This window comes from Terrapene carolina, unplaced genomic scaffold (assembly GCF_002925995.2).
Source record: "Terrapene carolina triunguis isolate 2854851 unplaced genomic scaffold, T_m_triunguis-2.0 Scaffold67, whole genome shotgun sequence".
NCBI classification, from domain to species: Eukaryota; Metazoa; Chordata; order Testudines; family Emydidae; genus Terrapene; species Terrapene triunguis.
In genome coordinates this window covers 10,453,966-10,475,637 of record NW_020664418.1, presented here as the reverse complement: position 1 = coordinate 10,475,637, position 21,672 = coordinate 10,453,966, and the positions used below count along the sequence as shown (strand labels likewise).

Here is a 21,672-nt window from a genome sequence, read left to right as displayed (position 1 = left end):
CTTACCCTGCCCGGATCGTCGCCCCCCCCCCTCCCCCGGCCTCCCCTTCCCAGCCCGGACCTCCTCATCCCCCCCATCCCCCTTACCCTGTCCGGATCGTCCCTCGTCCCCTCGGATCTCCTCATCCCCCCCGGGCCTCCCTCAGCCCCAGGCCCCCTACGCCACCCTGATCTTCCCCCGCCAGGGCACCGGGCCCGCCCTACCCCGCCCAGATCTTCCTCCTCGCCCGGATCTCCGACCCCCTCCCCCGGGACCCTACCCCTCCTGGCCCCGAGCTCCGCACCCCAGCCGAGGCAGGCTGGACACGGCTCCCCTAGAGCGGGACGCCATGCCCGCTGCCTGACCCAGCAGCCCCGGAGCCATGGCCGCGCTGCCAGCCCCCGGGGGTTCGTGAGTCCCGAGGCCTGGTCTGGCCGTGCAGGGGTGGGTCGGAGCAGGGAAGGGGCACGGGCCACTGTCTCCCTGGGGAAGGCTCAGACGGGTGCCCCTGAGCTGAGGGGTCCGTCCCTTCCAGCCGGGATCGCGCGGTCACGGCTCCTCTGGGCAGCCAGCAGGGGCGGCGGGCGCCAAGGGTGGGGGAGCTGAAGATGGCAGTACTGCCGGCCTTTGTCAGTGTCTCGGTTAATCCCGGCCGAGGGGATCGTCCGTCCGGAGCCCTGGCCAGCCCTGTCCCAACCCAGGCGGAGTGACACGCACCAGGCACAGATGGCATCAGCGGGGAGGTCTGTCGGAGGGCAGGGGGTGAGATGACAGGGTTCCTTTAAACCGCTGGAGTCTGGGATCTAGCGCACTCACCCGTGGATGGGTGTGGGGCTGCAGGGAAGGGGCAGGCCAGCCTGTGAGCTGAGGCCAGCGCTGTTCTAGGAGTGGGAACCCCAAAAGCGAAGGCTCTGATGGCGAAAATTCTTGTGGCAGTTCTCTCTGAGCCCATTCAGCCTGCTGCCATCTCGCTGACTCAATGCCAGGCGGGGGAAGGTACCTGATAGCCAAGATTCCCTAGGCAGAAACCCCTGCCAAGCTTGGCTTAGGAGCCAGCTGGTGCATGAGTCTCAGTAATAGAAAGGTGTGTAGCTCCGAATATAGCCCTAGAGTAAAAGAGAGAGGCCCTGACCTAAAGGGCAGATAGCATGGTCTGATGGGGTTACTTGTGCTCCACATGGATTGGGATGCTGTGGAAAGGGCTAATATCCTGCTTTTTTAAAGAGGTCTGTACAGTGCAGCCAAATGAACACTAAAGAGCTCTGAGCTTTGTAACCCCTCCCGATATTGAGCCCCTCATGCTGCTTCTCAGAGTGGGGATGATTTACAGCTCATGGGCTGACTTGCAGCTAGATCCCAGGTACAAGAGCTGCTGTAACCCAGCCAGTCAGATAGGCTCAGTGCCTGGGCCTGGCACGGTGGGGAGGTGTCATCCGACTGGCTCCATTTGGTATTCCAAGTGCCACACCATGGCAGGAGAAACAGGAATCCCTGGCTAACGCTGCCTCCCTTGTACCACAGGTGTATTTTGATCTGCGGATCGGGGACGAAGATGTTGGCCGGGTCGTGTTTGGCCTTTTTGGGAAGACCGTCCCAAAGACTGTGGAGAACTTCGTTGCCTTGGCCACGGGAGAGGTGAATGGACCCCTGGGCAATGCCCCTCACTCCAGTTTTCTAGCTCACCCGGAGTTGCAGTGTGCATGAGTTGGTGTTGGCCCTGGTGTGTGTACTCACACCCACTGCCTCCAGAAGCAGGGAGAAAGTCAGGTGCTGGGCTGGGGAGCAGTAGGGAGCTCGTTCCAGCAGCACAGGAGGTGTGTTTGTTGGTAGCATCCATATTAATTACAGGTTGGATATGGTCACTGGTTGAGCAGACCTTCCATTTCTCCTTGATGGGGTGTGCCAACTGCCTAGACGCTGGATCAGAGGGTAGTTATCCTTTGCAGGCTGATCCTGAGAATTATGCTTAGGTTTATCCTCAATACACGTGAGGGGGGTATTGCCTCAAGCCACAAAGACCTGTAAAAGGTCTAGCAGCAGTGCTCAGCATCCTGGCACTTCAACCCTACTTTTGATACCCACCCCCTTCTAGTTCTGCCTAGGGGGAGGAGGAGTGAGTGGGGGAGCATGGTCTAGCCTGGGGGAGTCACCAAGATACTTCCCAGTCTCCTGCTGCTGCGCTGCCTGTGAACCAAACCCCAAGGGAATGGCAGTGTGGCATGTCCCCTTTTTTTATGTAACTGGCTATCAAAAGGCTGAAGCCTGGGGCCGAAGACTGAGATTTCTGAGTGCAATGCAGAAGGCTGTTTGCTACACCCCTTCTTCCATGGGTAAGGTGGAGGGGTTGGTGCACAGCTGCCCACTGTGGAGAAATCAGATCCCTCACTGGCTCCCAGCACTTGGAGCCCTGATTCTTGTTCACCCCCTGCTGCTGAGGGCCAGGAAGTGTTCTCCAGCACTGGGTTGGGGCCTTTCAGTGGGAGTTGGGTGTCTAACTCCTTTTGACCCATTTAAAAATCACAGCCCCTATCAGTACTAAACTCTTCTCGGCTCTGCCTTGCACTGGGACTGGAGACAAGTCCCACTACCCTCTGGGTTTGCTGGGGGCTAAAGCTCTTGGGACCCTGAGTTGGGATGCGTGGGAGAAGATGTGAAATTCCCCCAGGTTCCCATCCCTCCCCCTTCACCCAACCAGCTCCTGTCCTTGCCCAATTGCCTACCTTAGCACTGAATTTGCTACTCTCCTGGTAATCACTGCTCAGCCTGCTCCCATTGAGCTGTTCCTGGACTCCCCCTCAACCCTGGCTGCAGGTTACTGCAGCACTGCATGCCTGATCAGTCACATTTGAAAGGGTTTCTTCCCAACCATGAGGGCCAGAGACATAAATGAACAATCTAGACTGCAGCCTGAGACTGCAGCCAGATCTGGCTTCCCCCATCAGCTCAACCTGCCCTGTCTGGGGGGAGTGCCTCTTTGGGGAGATGGGCAGGCAATGAAGCAGTGATGGGGGACGGAGCAATCCCTTAGCTATTGCCCAGGCACTTGCTTCTCCCCTGGCCTCATGTTCACTCTCCTCTGTTCCAGAAAGGGTTTGGGTTCAAGGGCAGCAAGTTCCACCGTGTGATCAAGGACTTCATGATCCAGGGAGGAGATTTCACCCGCGGAGATGGCACCGGAGGTAACGCTGGGCTTGTGCCACCCTGCCACTATCCTGTGCTCCAGGCCATGAGCCTTACTCATAGACTCCCTCAGGCTGTGAATCTGCTGCACTTGCCCTCTGCTCTGCAGAGCCACTTTGGAGTTAGAGGCATAGGTGCCGACTCCATGGGTGCTCTGGGGCTGGAGCACCCACGGGAAAAATTAGTGGGTGCTCTGTACCCACCGGCAGCCAAGCTGCCCCCTCCTCACCTCCTTCCCCCCCTCCCCCCCCCCAGATTGCACAGCATCCCTGCTCCTCTCCCTCCCTTCCAGCGCTTCCCACCCCACCGCCTAACAGTCTTTTTTTTGGGGGGGAGGAGGGACATGGCGCGCTCAGGGGAGGAGGCGGAGAAGAGGCAGGGTAGGGGCGGTGAGTTGGGGGAAGGGGGTGGAATGGGAGCAGGGCTGGGATGGGAAACAGCAGGGTGGGGTGGGGACTTTGGGGAAGGGATGGAATGGGGGTGGGGCAGCACCCACTGGGCAGAGAGGAAGTCAACGCCTATGGAGGGGTTCTCCTGAGTCCTGCCATTCCTCAGTACTCAGGCTCTTGCTCAGACACTGCCCTACCAGGCATCACCCTTGGTAGGGTGCTCCTGGCTGTTCTGTGAAGAAGGGTGTCCCAGTGAGCAGCCAGGCCTGAGCTGAAGCGTCTCCCATCAGCTGGTGTAATCAGAACTCCAGCTTAGAATGGGCACTCGCAGAACTAAGTAATTATTGACGGATCCATCCCCAGTCATCCAGTCCCAGCATCTGGCAGTCTGAGGCTTAGGGAAACCCAAGCATGGAGTTGTATTCTTGATCTTGGCTAATAGCCATTGATGGACTTATCCTGCATAAACTTACCTAGTTCTTTTTGAACCTAGTTATACTTTTGGCCTTTCACAACATCCCCTAGCATCGAGTTCCACAGGGTGACTCTGCGTTATGTTAAGAAATACCTTCCTTTTGTTTGTTTTAAACCTGCTGCCTATTCATTTCATCTGTGTGACCCCTGGTTCTTGTGTTATGTGAAGGGGTAAATAACACTTCCTTATTCACTTTCTCCACACCAATCATGATTTTATTGACCTCTATAATATCCCCCCTTAGTCATCTCTTTTCCAAACTGAACAATCCCAGTCTTTCTCTCTCCTCATATGGAAGCTGTTCCATCCCCCTGATCATTTTTGTTGCCCTTCTCTGCACCTCCATTGCTAATATATCTTTTCTGAGATGGGGTGACCAGAACTACATGCCGTATTCAAGGTGTGGGTTTACCATGGATTTATATAGTGGCAGTGTGATATTTACAATCTTATTATCTATCCCTTTCCTAATGGTTCCTAACTTTTTTTTTTTTAAATACTGTCACTGCACATTGAGCAGATGTTTTCAGAGAAGTGTCCACAATGACTCCAAGATCTTTCTTGAGTGGTAACAGCTAATTTAGACACCGTCATTTTGTATGTCTAGTCAGGATTATGTTTTCCAATATGCATTACGTTGCATTTATCAACACTGAATTTCATCTGCCGTTTTGTTACCCAGTTATGTGAGATCCCTTTGTAACTCTTTGCAGTCAGTTGAGTAATTTTGTATTGTCTGCAAATTTTGCCACCTCACTGTTTAACCCCTTTTTCCAGATCATTTATGAATATGTTGAACAGCACTGGTCCCAGTACAGATCTCTGTGGGACCCTGCTGTTTACCTCTCTCGGTTGTGAAACCTTACCATGTATTCCTATCCTTTGTTTCTTGTCTTTTGGCCAGTTACTGATCCATGAGAGGACCTTCCCTCTTATCCCATGACAGCTTACTTTGCTTAGAAGCCTTTGGTGAGGAACCTTGTCAAAGGCTTTTTGAAAGTCTGAGTACACTATGTCCACTGGATCACCCTTGTCCACATGTTTGTTTGACCACCTCAAAGAATTCTAATAGATTGGTGAGGCATGATTTCCCTTTTCAAAAACCATGTTGACTTTTCCCCAACAAATTGTGTTCATCTATGTGTCTGATAATTCTGTTCTTTACTGTAGTTTCAGCCAATTTGCCTGGTACTGAAGTTAGGCTTACCAGCCTCGCCTATGGAGCCTTTTTTAAAAATTGGTGTCACATTATTTATCCTCCAGTCATCTGGTACAGAAGCTGATTTAAGCAATACATTACATACCTCAGTTAGTAGTTCTGCAGTTTTATATTTTGAGTTCCTTCAGAACTGTTTAATTTATCAGTTTGTTCCAAAGCCGCCACCTCTGTTGACACCTCATTCTGGGACAGTCCCTCAGATTTGTCACCTGGAAAGAGTGGCTCAGGTTTGGGAATCTCCCTCTCATCCTCTGCAGGGAAGGCCAATGCAAAGAATTAATTTAGCTTCTCTAAAATGGTCTTGTCTTCCACGAGTGCTTCTTTAGCATTTCGATCATTCAGTGGCCCCACTGATTGTTTGCCCGGCTACCAGCTTCTGATGTACTTAATTTTTTTTTGCTGTTTTTGTCTTTTGCTAGTTGCTCATCAAATTATTTTTTGGCCTGCCTAATTATACTTGTCTTGCCAGAGTTTATGCTCCTTCCTGTTTTCCTGAGTCAGATTTGACTTCCAATTTTTAAAGGATGCCTTTTTGTCTCAACCACCTTTTTTACTCTGCTCATAGTGGTGTTTTTTGGTCCTCTTACTATTTTTGGGTTTTTTAGTTGGGGCATACATTTAATCTGAGCCTTTATTATGATTTTAAAAGTTCCATGCAGCTTGTTGGCATTTCACTCTTGTGACTGTTCCTTTTAATTTCTGTTTAACTAGCTTCCTCGTATTTATGTATTTTCCCTTTTTGAAGTTAAATGCTACTATGGTGGGCTTCTTTCCTATTTTCCCCTGCAAGTATGTTAAATTTAATTACATTATGGTTGCTATTACCAAGCGGTCCAGCTATATTCACCTCTTGGACCAGATCCTGTGTGCCACTTAAGACTAAATCAAGAATTGCCTCTCCCCTTGTGGCTTTCAGGACTAGCTGCTCCAAGAAACATTCATTAATGGTGTCTAGAAATTTTATCTCTGCATCCTGTCCTGAGGGGACGTGTACCTAGTTAATATGGGGATAGTTGAAATCTCCCGTTGTTATTGAGTTTTCTTTTGTTGTAGCTTTTCTAATCTCCCTGAGCTTTTCGCATTCTCCATCACCATCCTGGTCAGGTGGTCAATAGTATATCCCTCTGCTATATTGTTGTTGTTCTTCAAGCATGGAATTTCTATCCACAGAGATTCTATGGTGCTATTTCATTCATTTAAGATTACTTTATTTGACTGTTTTCTTTTACATAGAGTGCCACTCCCCCACCACAACCTACTTGGTCATTCCTATATATTTTGTACCCTGGTATTACTGTGTTCCATTGATTATCCTCATTCCACCAACTTTCTGTGATGCCTGTAACTATCAATAGTCTCATTTAATGCTAGGCACTCAAGTTCACCCATCTTAGTATTTAGACTTCTAGCATTTGTATACAAGCGCTTATAAAAACAGTCAATATTTAGTTGTCTGCCTTCATGTGATGTAACTGAATGGGACGCCTTTTCCTTTGACTTTCTCTTCAGCTCCTACCTGTATTTTCTCAACTTCTATCCTCTCCTTTTTATTAGGCTATAGAGAATCCCTGTTAATAGATCCTCCCCTAAGAGAAATCTTTGCCCGAACCATGTGCTCCTCTATGCCCGTTGGCTTTCCCCCAGTCCTTAACTTAAAAAACTCATCTACAACCCTTTTTAATTTTACTGGCCAACAGTCTGGTTCCATTTTGGACTAGGTGGAGCCTATCCTTCCTGTGTAGCCGCCTCCTTTCCCAAAAGGTTCCCCAGTTCCTAATAAAACTTAAAACCCTCCTCCCTCCACCATTGTCTCATTCATGCATTGACACACTGCAATTATACCTGGCTAACTGGCCCTGCATATGGAACTGGAAGCATTTCAGAGGGTGCTACCATGGAGGTACCTACCAGCCTAAATTTGGCCTCCAGAACCTGTGTCCTACCTTCTCTGTGTCACTGGTATCTACATGTACCACGACCACTGGCTACTCCCCAGTGCTGCATATTAATCTAGCTAGATGTCTTGAGAGATCTACAACCTTTGCACCCAGCAGGCACTTCACCATGCGGTTCTCCCGGTTATCACAAATCCAGCTGTTTGTGTTTCTAATGATCGAATCCCCCATTACTATTACTGTCTCTTCCTAATAACTGGGTCCCCTCCCCTGGAGGGGCATCCTCAGTGCAAGAGAACACCATGACATTATTTGGAAGGAGGGTCCCAACCATGGGATCGTTTCCCTCTGCTCCACTTTGATGTTCTCCTTCCCCAGGACTTTCATTCTCCTCAGCAGCACAGACTGGGCGATGGGGGTGCTCTCCTGGGTCCCAGAAAGTGTCCTCTGTGTACCTCTGTCTCCCTTAGCTCCTCCAGTTCAGCCACTCTGGGCTCAAGTGCCCATACTCTGTCTCTAAGGACCGGGAGCTGCTTGCACTAAATGCACATGTGCCACCTACCCACAAGGTAGGTAATCATTCAGTGCAATAAACTGGGTAGCCCCCACTCTGCTGATGGACTTCTACCTGCATTGTTTTTACTCTTGCAGCTTTTTTTGGAGGAGGGGGAGGTTTGATTGGCAGAACATGAGGGGATCTGGTTCTCACACTCTTCTGAAGTCCCTTGCAAAACTCTGCTGTTCGCTAGCTCCTCTGGTTGCTTAGGAGCTGGCTTTTTAACCCCCTGTTCTCCCTTATGGTCCCTTGACAAAGGGGCAGGACTACTCATGGGATTAGGAATGAAAGGCTGGCAGGTGAGAACCTTGTTAAGAAGCTCCCAGCCTGGCCTAGCAGGTGGGTAGGCTCAGCACTCAGCCCCCCCAGACAAACTGACCACACTATGAACATCAATCAATCAGTCAGGCACACAGCAAGCGAACAGACAAGAAGCTCCACCAAGGGTCGCTTAGTCACTCCTGCTCCCGCTCGCTAGCTCTAGCGGCTGCCCCTTGGTGCAACGTATCTTAGCTCCCTACCCTGACCCTTGCACTAGCAACCAGGCGGGCATGTGGAAAAGGATGGGCACTATATGCCCTTAACAGTTCAGTCTCCCTGCGGGAGCCTTGGCCAACAATCCTTACACAGGAACTAGGAGGGCTTGTGCCTGGGACCCTTCCCTCTTGTTCATTCCTAAAGCTGAGCTACTGCTGTTCAAGCAGAGACTAGCTCATTACTGCGGATCTGTGTTGTGCCTTGCAGAGGGTGGGTGTCCCCTGGCTCCTGCCCTGGGAGCTGTCTATGGAATGGGACCCATCCTCCTGTCTGCCACAGCACTGCTCTCAGCCACAGCTCAGTGCACCCCTCGCCTGCCAGCATGGGGCTCCCTGACCATAGCTGTGGCACTTCCCCTCCCTCCCAGAGGGTGTGTTGGTTTCTGTAGATGGAGGATTTCCCAGCAGCCTCACCGAGGAACTGAGCCCTGCATGATGGGGGTAGATGTGGGATCTCTTCTCCCTGATGGAGGTTCCTGCCTCTCTGGACGTGCTAATATGCTCCTTTGGTGCCAGCAGTGGGAACTGACCTGCATAGAACCCATGACTGTAAGCTGCTCCTCTTCTTTTGTTGCCAGGCAAGAGTATCTATGGTGACCGTTTCCCTGATGAGAACTTCAAGCTGAAGCACTATGGACCTGGCTGGGTTAGCATGGCCAATGCTGGCAAGGACACCAACGGCTCCCAGTTCTTCATCACCACAGTCAAGACTCCCTGGCTGGATGGCAAACATGTTGTGTTTGGCAAAATCCTGGAAGGGATGGTAAGGAGGAAGCCCCATCCCTGTGGAGGGGAGATACTTGGGGGGATGTGGGGTGGGGGAAGCACCCTCCCTGGCATGGCTGACCCATAGCTGGCTTTGTGTGCCCCAGAGGGAATGGGGCCTGGGCTGCATGTTAGACTTTGCTAGAGGGCCAGACAGAGCCCATAGCTGCTGTGTCCCTGGAAACAAAGGCTGAAGGGGGCGAGTCTAGTATTGTCTTGGCTCCTGGGAGAGGAGGCTCCTTATATATGTTTTCTGGAGCAGGCCTGAGGGTGAGACAAGGGAACAGCTGGGAGTTAGACTTGGAGCTTGCCAGCTGGAGAAGGGAAAAGGGTGGAAACACCCCTCTCAGCTTTGGCTGTCAGGGGACCCTGTGCATAGGCACATCCTGTCCTCACTGTGGGTGTCCCCTAGGATGTGGTGAGGAAGGTGGAGAACACCAAGACGGACAGTCGGGACAAGCCCCTGAAGGATGTCACCATTGCTGACTGTGGCACCATCGAGGTGGAGAAACCATTTGCCATTGCCAAAGAGTAAACCATCCTGCCCCAGCACCAGGGCAGGGCCGTGCAGTCAGAGCTGGCCTGTGAAGGGCTGGGGGCTGTGATGCTCCACAGGGCCCCTCGGATCTAGCTACCCTCTGGGTGAGCAGCAGCTGTACCCTGCCACCAACCTCCTGCCCGGCCTCTCCTCCCATTCTCTGTGACCCAACACATTCTGTCTGGCCAGCAGAGGGGGTGTGGGTCCATCACTTTTGTAAGAAGCACATGCACCAATAAATGTGATCAGTGTGTTTTTTATAGCACTGTCTGGAGTGGGCTTCCTCTAGGGCCTGAATGTCCCCCAGCTTCTGAGAAGGCACAGCTCACAGCCCCTGCATAAATAGCTTCTTCCTGAGCAGGGCAGCAACCAGCCTTTTGCTTCTTTTATGCCCCACTACTGTGGCTAAGGCATTTGAACAGGGAGCTTGGAGGCACCTGACCTGCTTTGGACCTCAGGGAAGGCCGGGGTGGTGTCTGCACCTCCCCCTCTATTGCAGGGTGGTGCCTCTGGCAGGGGCTGCACTTCCTGCTACTGTTAGCACAGTCCCTGGGACCCACTCATTCTCCCCTAGTGAGTACATCATCCCCCCTACTTGGTTACAGTGTGATACAGGCAACGCACCCAGTGGTGGGGCTCTGCCCAGTACCTTGTCCATGAGAACATCCTGTAGTTGCATTCACCCCTTGGCTGAGAGGCCAAACAGGGCATGTGTCACACACAGTTTATGGGCCCTAGGTTCTAGTCCCAGATAAACACAGTGCAGCAGCCATCTTCAAACCAGACCTGAGTGATTTATTGCCTATATACATCTGTACAGCTCCCTTTAGCCTGCAGGAGGCCAATCCTGGGGCTCTGCATGGGTCTGGGACACCATCTCCTTCTCTCCCCCCACCCCCATAGGCTCTATCTAGCCTGGCAGGGGCAGGAGCTGCAGCCACAGCTACAGCTATGGGTAGCCATAAGCACTGGCAAGGAGCCTGGCCACCCCAGCCATAGTGCAGGCGGCAGCACTTCCACTTGCTATGGCCAGAGACAGCACTGCTGGAGCAGTTAGGGTCTGGCCTGACAGCTGCCCCATTCGTTACAAGTGTTCACTGAGAACAGACCCTCAGGAGCTTCCAGCCCAATCTCCGTGTGTGTTAGGCACCAGCCCCCAGGCTCAGCAGCATCTCCCCCTTTTGTCCACCCCATGCGTGGGAAGGCAGGAACAAGTCCCAGGGGAAAGGAAGGCACAGCCACTGAGATACGGGAGCAATCCCTAGATAGGACAACCGAGCAGTGCTCCCACTCCAGTAGTGGTACTGGTGAAGCCTGAGCAATGGCTGTGTGGTGGATACCCTCATGAGCCCTGCTGGCTAAGCACTTGGGGCTCTGCCAAGCACTTTGGGGCTGCCTTCCCCCAGCAGGAGCTTGCTGGTCTGTAGAAGCCTCGCAACACACCACTCAGAACTATGTCTGGCAGCAGCTCTGCAAAACAGGAGAGGAAAGGGGTTAAAAGTACAGCTGTTTCTTGGCAGCAGCAGGAAGACTGGAACTAGACCAAACTCTGGGAGCAGAGCCCTGCAGGAGATTTTTTAATCCTATTCCTGTGGGGTTCCAGCCCCACTGCAGCACTCCAGCCTGCAGGAGTTAAAGGGGGACCAGATACCAGATTCAGCTCCCCACCCTCTCTTACATTAAGATTTAGAACCAGGTGGTAGCCCAGGAACTGCCAACAGTTCCTGTTTCCAGCCTTGCTGACAAGACAGGGCTGCTGCAGGGCATCAGATCCCCTCGGCAGGGGGACATGGACTAATGGAACTGCAGCTAACCTATTCCAGCCATCACCCATGCTCCCCACTGGCCCAGCTTGTCTAAAGGGTTTCAAGAAGCCCTTTACAAGCTGAGCCAGGTTCTAGGCTGCATGTTACCCCCATGACAGACATTGGCCCCATCCCTATATGAAAAAGCACTTCACACACAAGTAGAGCATGTCTAACAGCAGCCTACAGCACTGCATGGCAGGAACTAGAGGACTGTATGCTTCTGAAACAATGGGAGGGGGAATTAGGACAGCAGAATAGACCCCACTGCAAAAGTTGGCAAAAACTTCCCCTTAAAACCCCAACCACCCCAGGCCATTGTTCAGGACAGTGCAGCTGTGGGCAGTTTTTACATCTTCTCACCAGGGCCTTTGCCCTCTTCCAAGCTTTCTAGGGAAGGATGGAGCAGGGGGTGGTTAGAAAAAAATCTTTTTTCTCCTGAAGACCATTCCTGCCCGGCCCGCTTGCATGGGCGAGATGCCAGGCTGCAGCAGCTGGACTGCACAAGAGGGAAAAGAGGTCCGGCCCCATTGAGACCTTTGTTCCTCTTGGTTTTGTGAAATGTGCCTTTTGGGGAAGCAGGTGAGTCCTGCTCTGCTCCCAGTAACACTCAAATGGCCCCTGTGCGGGGAGCAATTGTAGGGTTTAAACCTCATGCACTTGCCAAGTGGCAGTTTTGCTGCAAATATGAGAAGAGAAGGGGGGCAGCACCTCACAGTACACCCCTCCTTAGTAAAAGGAACCAGCTTGCAGGATGCCAGCATCCCTTTGGGAGCAGCAAACACCCAGAAGAGGCTGTTGGGAGCAGCCTGCCCAGGAGCAGGGGAATCCGTGCCCTCAGCCCAGCACACAACATTTCCATTGCATCACCTGCCCCAGGACCCCGGTGCCCCTGCCTTACCTGTAGGTGAGGGAAGCACATATGGGTCTTTGTGGAAGATCATAACCGGCCGGTGGGAGAGCAGGAAGCTGTGGCTGCAATGAGAGAGGCCAATGAGGACCTGGCTGTTCTGGGGCAGTGACATGAATGGCTAGTGAGAGCAGCCTGACAGGCTCCCCCCACACCGTCTCTCCAGTGCCTGGGTCCTGGCAAGGCAGGTCCTGGCCCATCTGGATGGGGGTGGGCATGGGGCACAGGTTCACTAGTGCCCAGTGGGGTTCTCACATGTCTGCACTGTAGCTCCTGGGCAGGTTCCCTTTTGCTCTATAAGGGAGCTCCTTAGTGCAGCCCATCTTCCCCCATTGGGGGGTAGCAGATCGGCTCTCCCAGCCAGCAGGGGATTTCTTTACCCGCAGGGATCTAGACAAAGCGGTTAGAAGGTGGGGCTGTTTCTTTCAACTGAACCAGTGGAGGGTGGGGGGACAATAACTGTGCAAGCTATTTGACAAGGAAGCTGAGCCCCCACTGCTGGGAGAATTGTTCTAGAAGCAGCCAGCCACCAGGGGGTGCCCTTGCCCTGCAGGTGGGCCAGCTAGCAAGCCCACGAGCTAGGACCCCCATCCAGAGCTTGAGGAGGTCAGCCAGCAACTGGGAGCCCCGCCATGAGCCCCCTGCAGCTGGAGCAAGGTCCCAACAGTTGCACTGGGAGGAGCACAGGGCCTGGGAGGAGGCAGAAGGGCGACTTCTCTCCTCAGACTGTAAGAAAACAGAGTCAAGGGAGTGAAGGGCCCAGGCCCTTGGGGGCTGGAGGGGGGACAGGTGCTGCCCTCCCCTCTGTTAGCCAGAGGGACATACAACCTTGGAGACATCAGGGACCAGGTGCATCTCATCTGTGGCTGAGTTTGCACACAGGCAATTTAAATCTGTCCTGGGTAGGGGAGCACAAGTTCAATAGCTGCTAAGAGCTGCAGCTGATGCCCTGTGCTGGTGCACTAAGGGCAGGGCTGCTAGGACAGCCCCCGCTGGAGAAGCATGGAACTGCTCTGCTGCACAGGTGAGGCCACAGCTTAAGGGGCTGAGCAAACGAAGAAATCCCCATTCTAACACATTTTCACTCCTAGTCAGGCAGCCTGCCTGCCAGGGAGCATGAGCAATTAGCCCCATTTCACAGATGGGAAAATGTCATTCGAGAGAGGGGATGGGACCTTTCCAGGGTCATCTAGCAAGTTACTGGCACAGCTGGGATTAGAACCTAGTGGCTCCAGCCACTAGGCAATGCTGCCTAACATGAACACTAACCCTGCCAGCCCCTCCCATGCCCAGGGAGGGCACCAAGGAATCACTTGAGCTTGGAGACTTTGGCTTCCACCAGTGGGCGCCCCAGGCCTCAGGATACTCACTCCAGGCTGCTGGCCTTGGCATCCTGCTGAAAGTGCCTGAGCTTCAGGAAGTCCAGCAGTTCCTTAGGCAGCTCCTTGTTGTAGTACAGGATGCCCTGCAGCAAACAGAGTGGGCAGGTTAGAGCTCGCCAGAGCCCCTCGCCCCATGGTGGGGCGGACACCCCAGCAGAGAGCACTTGGGCCTTTCTAAGGGAGCAAGCCCAAGTCCACTCCAGGGGGCTCAAACCCAGCCCAGGAGTCACCAGTGATGGAGTCCCAGGCGCGGGCTGTGGGGAAACATCCTACCTGAATGTAAACCTCCAGGCCCTGCCGCCGCTGCTCCTGCACCTTCGACATCCAGTTGGGGACTCGCTTGGGGGGGAAATCTGGGACCTTGCACATCTTCTTTATCTAGGGCAGAACGTGGTGTTACCATCAGACCGAGTCACAGCCCACCTGCTGCTTGTAGCTACAGGACACCAGGGCCCTGGGCTAGACGTTGTGCTCTGGGGATCCATGTACCACACCATGCAGGCAGGAACCCGGCCCCTGCCACACCATGGCAGGAGGACCCCTCCCCTCTGACCCAGCAGCATTGAGCCCCCTCGGGAGCTGCAAAGGTCTCTTCTCCTCGCAGCACCAGCAGGGGTGGCAGCATGCCCCCACCTCTCCAATATTACACCCCAGTTGCTGGTTCATCTGCTTGGGTGGGCCCCAGTATTCCTCCCCTCCTGCCAGGATCCTCTATCAGGGTGGTGCTGGTGAGGCCCCCAGGGGTTTCTGCATGAACACCCCTGTGAGATAACACAGGTCCCCTTCTCACAGCGACAGGCCCAGGCAGGTGTCACCATGTCAATTACACTCTGTCATATTTTCAAGCCCTTTTTTAAAAAAAATAAATAAAAACTGAAGGTGAGTAAACAACGCCTCAGCTCAGGCTGATGCTGCCCAGGCCTTAATCTGGTGCTGGCTGAAGGGCTGTGGGCCCCAGGCACAGTGCAGCTCGGGGAAGAGAACTACATAGAGGTCTATGTTATCCGATCTCCCTGTTCCAGTCACGCAGGGACGCCACTTCCCTTGTAATTGGCACGTGCCCAATCCGCGAGCAGAACATAGACAGGGAGACAGACTAACATCTGGCAACACACGTGTGGAGGAAATGCTGCCAGACAGCATGTTTGCAGGGATGCAAAGGCAGCAGCTGGGCCCTGTGGCAGTGGAAAGATCAGTCCCTGGGGTTTGCTGTGCAGCACAGCAGGTGGCAACGGTAACATGCAGTTTACCCCCGCTCCCCAATCCAGCTGCTTGCCCGGCCGGCCCTCACCCTTTTATGCAGGGCATGGAACTCGCTGTAGCGCTTCTCAATGGTATGTTTACGGCCATTGCACAGCACCTCCACTGTAAACACCTGCAACGGCACAGGAGAGTCGTGAAACAGGCTTGACAGGCCCCAGTCCTAGTGCAGAAATATGTAATAAGAGCATCCCATTCCCAGTACCCTCAGCCTCATCTCCCCAGCTGCCCAGACTGGAGAAGGGACATTGCTTCCCACCCTGTAGCCCTCGGGTGGGGCAGCTGCTCACAGGGCTGTGAAACTGCAGTGTTTGCTTAGCAGTGAAAGCAGTCGTGTTCCCTCTCCCAGAATGCACTGCAGCTGTGTAAGCACAATCCAGTGTCAGGCTGAAGCAAACAGAGTCACAAAAGGCTCTTTCAGAGCAGGCTCTGGCTCCAGCCGGGAGGGGAGCAGTGCGGCTAGAGAAATTCCTCTCTTGCAGGGCACAGCACTGCCATCCTTAGCATCTGCAAACTGGCTGAAAGGCCTCATGCAACCGACAGGCCAACACAGCTCAGCTCCCTGAGCTCAGAAATCCATCGCATCTCCCATCCTACCGCACCCTGCGCAGCAGAGATAGAGGAGACACTGCCACCATCACATGTAGGGCGGAGCATGCTCTGCCTGAGCAGTGCACAGCTACATCAGAGTCATGCTAGGGTAGCACATGAAGAATTGCAGCCAGCTGGCACTGCAAGGAGACTGGGCGTGGGCAGGACATAGCTAGGAATTGGGCCGGACCACCAGGCTTGGTACCCGCCTGTCAAAGAGTGCCAGCGATCATTAATGATCAGTTGTCAGCGCTGCCTCACATTGGAATATGGCCCCTCCAGCAGCGCAGCACCCCATAGCCTCACGCAGGGCACCAAAGTGAGCACTGATACCATGGCAGCGTGGAGGTCTCCCATCCAAGGGCTGACCATGTTTAACCCCGCTTAGCACATGAAATCTGACACCGGCTGCACAATTGCGCATTGTGCGTGCACGCGTCCGTCTGACACACTGTGGTGGGTAGAGCCGAGCTAATGCAGCAAGGCTGTTCTCGTGAGCCCAGTAGTGTTTGCCTGCACCATGCTCACACCCCTCGTGCGTTCGTTTCGCTCCTCCTAGTGTTGGACACACGAACACGGCAGGCAGCAGGTCGCACACGCTCTCCTCGCTCAAGGGGTTGGAATTGGCTCTCTGGCTGGACAGTTGCCCAACACAGCAGGACAGGACCCCGAAACCCCTCACCAGAGCCTGGCACAGAGGACAATTAAATGAGCCAGGCAGAATCTGGCCATGGCCTCCCCAGCCATGACAGTACAGAATTACTCAGTGCCCCCATAGCGACACAAGTCAAATTCCAGCCAGCACCCAGGCTAGATGGCTCACAGCAGCCTCATCTCCTGCGAGTGACTTTCAAACCAGGCCTGGGCAGCCAGAAAGGAGGGCGTTCAACATCTCCTAGAATTCTCACAAGGGGCCCTCAGCTCTCTCCCCCTCCTCCCCCTCCCCACACACAGGCCAAGCCCCAGGGGCTCCTCAGTCCTTCCTCATCCAATCAGGGAACCAAAACAATCTCACAACCAACTAGCTGGGACCAGCTCACAGACCCCCCGCCCAAGCCTCCTGGTGGTGCCCAGATGAGAAGACATGCTTAGTGCATGCCAGCGGCATGGTGACCTGCTCGTGCCCATGCTGGGAGCAAGACAGGGGAAGTCCCTCAGGTCAACACCCAGGGCTGGGCTGCTGGCCAAGCACACCTGCAACGAGGCAGACCCTGTTGCCAGTCATGTCAGGGCTGAGTCTCTCCAGCAGAAGCGGGACATGAAGGGAGCCTGACCCAGCGTAACAGGGCTTGGGCAGGCAGGGAAGGACACTGTAGCTAAGACAGCCAGCGTGCTCCATGGATTTATAAGCAGGGGAACAGGAGGAGTGGGGAGTGGTGTTGCCTCTGCACACAGCACTAGTGAGACCATTCCTGGATCCCGCATCCATCTGCTCTCAGCCTGATGTTGATGGGACACGGGACTGCAAAGCAGAGCAGGCCCAGACAGTAGTGAAGTTTGATCCACTTGCCTTCCCCAGCTGCAGGAAGTGAAGGGGGGAATGTTTTAACAGCTGTGCAGACAGACAGCCACTGGGTGGGGTCAGAGCTGGGGAGGGGCTGTTGAATCAGCAGGTTGGGAAAATGTTGAGTATGTTGGCTGGCACCACATGGGGCTTCTTCAGCAGCCTGCTCTCCTGGGGAAGGCAGGGAGCCCATAGGCCAGCACAAACCCCTCGGGCTTAGGGCTGCAGGAGGTAGGAAGGAACAGAGAGAACGTGAACTCAAGTCCCCAGCCCAGGCCAGGCTGCTGCCAATCAGCCAGGGAGTTTTACTGGCTCCCACCTTATCCGTGTGGTTGGAGCAGGGAGGGGATGATGGCGGGCTGCTGACTGATGCCATAAAAGGGCCGGGGGGGCCCTTCTCTGGGCCTTGGCTTCACCCTGCTCCATTGCCCTCCCATGCAGAGGGATGAGCTGTGGAGGAGTTATTGGAAAGGTTTAACCCTTTCTCTGCCTTACAGAGGGCTGGCATGTTTATAACCAAACAGGGACTTGTGCTTATGCCACACGCCAGCCCCAAGTCCTGTAGCTTTTACATGCTGCTGAGCTGGGGGGGGGGGGGGGGTCAACCCACAACTCCTGAGCCCACAGCCAGCTGCAGTGCTGGGGGTTAGTGTCCCAGCAGCAGACCCCAGACTCAGACCCTGGGAGAGCAGCAAACACACACAACTCTCAGCCCGGAAGGAGCTGGGACAGCACGGTCCTGAGGACTGCCGAGAAAGCCAGCAAGGGGGGCGGGACAGACCCTGGCTCACGGAGTCCCCCAGGGGGAGGGTGATCTCTAGGGCCTCCGAGAGGGAGAAAAAGCCATTGGTCACTCGCCTACTATTAACTGGCTGAGACTCTCCCTGTGGATGGGTCCGGCGTCCGGGCAGCTGTCCGGTGGGAACCGCTAACTACTGACCTGGCTCGTCCTGCTCCAGCCCCCTGTTCTCTCCAGTGTGGGGCTTGTCTCCCGGGGGGTGCCACTATTGCACCCGCATTGCCCCCCCCCCGCCACCAGGGCACAACCTGAAGCGGGTTATAAAGAATTTCCTGCGCCAGGAGAAGTTGCCACAAGCCCCCCCGGCGGCAGGAGCCAGGTGAGCCCCGGGGCAGCCACGGCGGGCGGGCTGGTCGCGCCACAGGGCGGAGCAAGCCCCGGCCTCGGATTTCTGTTATTCATTAATGGGGCCGGGGCACTAAAAGGGAGAAGCTCTGGGGTCTCCGTGCCCCACCTCGGGCTCCTTGGCTGCTGGCCCCAGTGCACCAGCCCCCCGGCGGGGCACCCCTCGGATCCCCCTTCCGCTGCCAGAGGCTCGCCCCGGCACCGGGCAGTGAGGTCCCGGCCCGACGTGACCTGGCTGCGGACCGGGGCTGCGCCGGGCCCCGGGACTCCGCACCTGCTGGGGGAGCCCACGGACCGCAGCGCCTCGCCCCTGGACGCGCAGCGCCAGCTCCGCCACCCCGGGCCCGCTCCCCGCAGCCAGGTGCGGTCCCCGCCCGGGCGGGCTGAGCCGGGGCCGCACGTGGGCGCCGGGCTCAGCCCGGGTGCTCCAGGACAACGCGCCCCGGGCCAAGGGGACCGGGAGCAGCGGCTTTGAAGCGGGGGAAGGAGCCAGCGGCAGCCCGGGGACCCCCCAGGACCGGACCGGACACCTCACCGTGTGCGTCTTCTCCGGGCTCGGCTCGGGCTCGGCCCCGGCCCCCGGCCCCACCGCGGGGATGGACACCGCGATCATCGCGCCGCCGGCCGGGCTGGGGAGGCCGCTCCATTCATCGCCGCCCCGCCCCCGGCCCCGCCCCCGGCGCCCGCCCGGAGCACGCGTCTATCCCCGCTCGGGACTGGCCCCCGGAGTGGCGGCCCCCCCGCTCCCGGCCGCCCCCCAGCGCCCAGCCCCCGAGAGAGCCTGCTAACCGCCGGGCAGGGCGGCCCTTGGGTGCCTTCCCCCTGACATAAACACCCCCCCCCCCCAAGGAAAGCAGGGGATAGTGGCTATTCACTGCAATCATCTGCATGGAACCACAACCTGGGGCAGGGAGAATCCTCTCCCTTTACAGGTGCAGTGCACAGAGAGCCCAGGGACAGCCCCCACTCCCAGGTACGCATGTAAATACCCACCCACACCCACTGTCAGTGCTGGTGGTGGAACACTTGGAATCCTATATCAAGAGCTCAGGCCAAAGGAGCATGTTACTGCTCCTCCCCCCAGGAATAACTGCAGGGCCTACAAACAGAATGGATTTCCCAGCTGTTCTGCGTCCATGTAAGGGGTTCCCATTCCATTCTGTGTGAGTGTCCGAGCCTGGCCCCACAGCTCAGGTCTCTTCCCCGGAGGAAAGGGAAGTGACACCTCGGCCGGCTGCTGTTTTCACTCAGACCTGCAGGGAAAAGGCGAAGCAGAATCCCCTCATTCCGCTTTCACTTCATATTTCTGCTAAAGGCCCCCACTGCAGTGAAATGAGCAGAACATCAGAGTCCCCAGAGGCAAGAGGAAGGATCCCTGCACACGCAGCCCCAGGGAGAGGCGCTGGGGCTAGGAGGGAGCTAGGGGCACTTGAGATACCTTGGGGAGCTAATAGTGCTGGCTAGACAAACACAGCACAGGCACGAGTTGGCCAAGCTCCCCCTGCCTCTAGACTTGCTGATGCCCTTCAGTTCCCGCAGCCCTTGGCTACTCCAGCCCAGGGCACCTCCCCCACACAGCTCTGCCAGTGCCTCTCAAACCCAGCCTGCAACCCCTGCTATTCTAGTGCTGGGTTCCCCTTAAATCCCCCCAGGCCGAAGGAGCCGGTGTGCCTGCGCTGGCTCTCCATGGTGACTCTATTTAGCTAATTCCTGATTGCTCCAGGGTTTACCTCCATTGCTGACACCTGTCTCGGGCATTAGTGAAGGGGTTGGGGGGCTGGGAGGCACACTCTCACAGCACACTAGTCCAGACCCAGGAGAGCAGGGTCAGTGAGAGATCCCATATGATGCACTTCAGGCTGTAATCCCAGGATGGGTTGGGGTGATGAAGGTTCGTTTGGCAACAAGGACTTGGTGGAGCCAGAAGGTTGAGATACCATGCTGAGGCTAGCAGCCTGAGACAAGGCTCTATCATGCAACGTTGGGGAGGGAGGGGGACTTTTCCTGGGCCTGCTTTCAGGCTGGGTTGGCATCACTCATATTCACGGTTGTGGGTAGATTTGTGGGGTCCGCTTGGAGGTCACTTACAGGGCCTGAGGTTAATGTGTGTGTGTGTGGGAGTGCTGTTAAGGTTAGCTGGTGCTGTGCTCCTCCCTGGGATCAGTGACACAGGCTCTTCCTTTTCATCCATCCTGCTATAAATGTGGGTTCGTTTGGCAGTGACGAGCCCAGCTCTGAGCTGGGGCTAAAATCCCCCTGGGGGGGTTCTGGCCTTGCCTTGCCTGGGAAAGGGAAAACACGGGGTGGGATGGGAATCAGCGTAGCCTGCAAGGCAAACAGGAGCCAGCGCAAGCAAGAGCTGCAGCCAAGTCCCATTCCATCATCCCAAGAGCAGGCAGCCAGTACGGTGCTAAGCCAAAGAACAAGGGATCTGCTGTGTCTCCCTTTAGCGCTGGGGACATCAGCATGTGAGCCACTGCCAAGGCAGCAGCCCAGCAACACTTCAGCAGCCAGACGGCACGCTCAAGAAAGTGAGTTTGGCTGTGGTTCCTGGCCCCTCAGCTGGGGCAGGACAGACAGGCTCAGGGAGAACGAGACAGGAAGTCACAGAGACTGAGATCCTCGGCGTGCAGTCTGCTGGCCTATCCTTCACTTCAGCGCCATTGGGGCCACATCCAGCCCTGTAAGGAACAGACCCAGTCCCAGCGAAGTCAGTGGGAGCTGTGCCCTCTTACACGTGTCTGAATTTGACCCAAGGTCTGTGCTTGGACTCTCACCCCTGGCACTCAGCCACCCTTTGTTCTGCCTCTTTGTTACCTAGCTGCTTTCAGAGTACGCAGCTCCTAAAGCAAATACACCGTCTCTTCCCTGTCGGCCAGGTGCCCTGCAGCACATGCTGCAAGCAGTGGTGCATTTGTCTGCCGACTGCATAGGGCGGGGCAGGCTATAAGGACAGGTGTTTTCCATGCAAACTTTGAACAGAGGCACAGAATGTGGAGCAACAAAAGGCTGCTCCTCCTCTGCAACTGCACTTGTCCCGCTGTGGCAGGGAGGGAGTCAGCATGCACAGCTCTGGGGTGGGGGAAGAGCCGTGCTCAGCAGCACTCCTTCCTGGTCAGTCGGGGCACTGCACTCAGCACCTATCTCAGCTGGCTGCAGAACAGCAGGAGGTGCCAAGTGAGCATGTGTCAGGAGGAGATAAAATAAGGAGTGAGCTGGAAAATGTGACTAGCCCCGTATCGCTCATTGTGTCTCAGTCACGGTCAGCCTCGGGGCTGGGGGCATTGGCTAGTGAACTTGGACCTATGTTTGGGTGTCCAACTCGAGACAGCTGCGGCCTGCTTCTCTGAACCTCTGTAACGCCTGTTGATTTCGCCTAACGCCGCGAGTGCTGAGTGCTGCAGAACCCCAGGGGGTTGCACGTAGGCACCCCACATGAGGGGACACCTTTCCCAAGACAGGCCTTGCTGTCCCCTGACAAGGCTGTTGAAAAAGTCACTGAGAACTAGTCAGCACCAGGAGACGGGAGTGAAGCTAAGTCTTC

The 21,672-nt window shown here is 55.4% G+C and overlaps 2 protein-coding genes across 2 annotated transcripts; one reads left to right on the top strand and one right to left on the bottom strand.

Annotated features, from left to right (window-relative positions):
- The first annotated feature begins 361 nt into the window (after positions 1-361).
- Positions 362-9,797, top strand: PPIB (peptidylprolyl isomerase B). The gene is made up of 5 exons (XM_024213741.2): positions 362-390; positions 1,440-1,614; positions 3,065-3,158; positions 8,808-8,992; positions 9,407-9,797. Exons 1-5 carry the CDS (start codon positions 362-364, stop codon positions 9,527-9,529), a joined length of 606 nt encoding a protein of 201 aa, XP_024069509.1. The 3' UTR covers positions 9,530-9,797.
- Positions 9,798-10,238: 441 nt separating this feature from the next.
- On the bottom strand, positions 10,239-18,776 carry SNX22 (sorting nexin 22). Its single transcript, XM_024213735.2, has 6 exons — positions 18,664-18,776; positions 14,921-15,004; positions 13,903-14,007; positions 13,618-13,712; positions 12,239-12,312; positions 10,239-11,002 (listed from the first exon to the last, which is right to left on the bottom strand). The coding sequence occupies exons 1-6, from the start codon at positions 18,739-18,741 to the stop codon at positions 10,875-10,877; spliced, it is 564 nt and encodes a 187-aa protein (XP_024069503.1). The 5' UTR covers positions 18,742-18,776; the 3' UTR covers positions 10,239-10,874.
- Between the last annotated feature and the right edge of the window lie 2,896 nt (positions 18,777-21,672).

What these genes read in the sequence shown, in the direction of transcription:
- PPIB (XM_024213741.2), top strand. Translation starts at nt 362, where the DNA reads ATGGCCGCGCTGCCAGCCCCCGGGGGTTC. An exon ending in CTGCCAGCCCCCGGGGGTTC is followed by an intron (nt 391 to 1,439) that starts GTGAGTCCCGAG and finishes TGGTATTCCAAG; the next exon opens with TGCCACACCATGGCAGGAGA. An exon ending in GCAAAATCCTGGAAGGGATG is followed by an intron (nt 8,993 to 9,406) that starts GTAAGGAGGAAG and finishes GGTGTCCCCTAG; the next exon opens with GATGTGGTGAGGAAGGTGGA.
- SNX22 (XM_024213735.2), bottom strand. Translation starts at nt 18,741, where the DNA reads ATGATCGCGGTGTCCATCCCCGCGGTGGGGCCGGGGGCCGGGGCCGAG. An exon ending in TCCATGCCCTGCATAAAAGG is followed by an intron (nt 14,008 to 14,920) that starts GTGAGGGCCGGC and finishes GTTCTGCCCTAG; the next exon opens with ATAAAGAAGATGTGCAAGGT. An exon ending in GCCTGGAGGTTTACATTCAG is followed by an intron (nt 13,713 to 13,902) that starts GTAGGATGTTTC and finishes TGTTTGCTGCAG; the next exon opens with GGCATCCTGTACTACAACAA.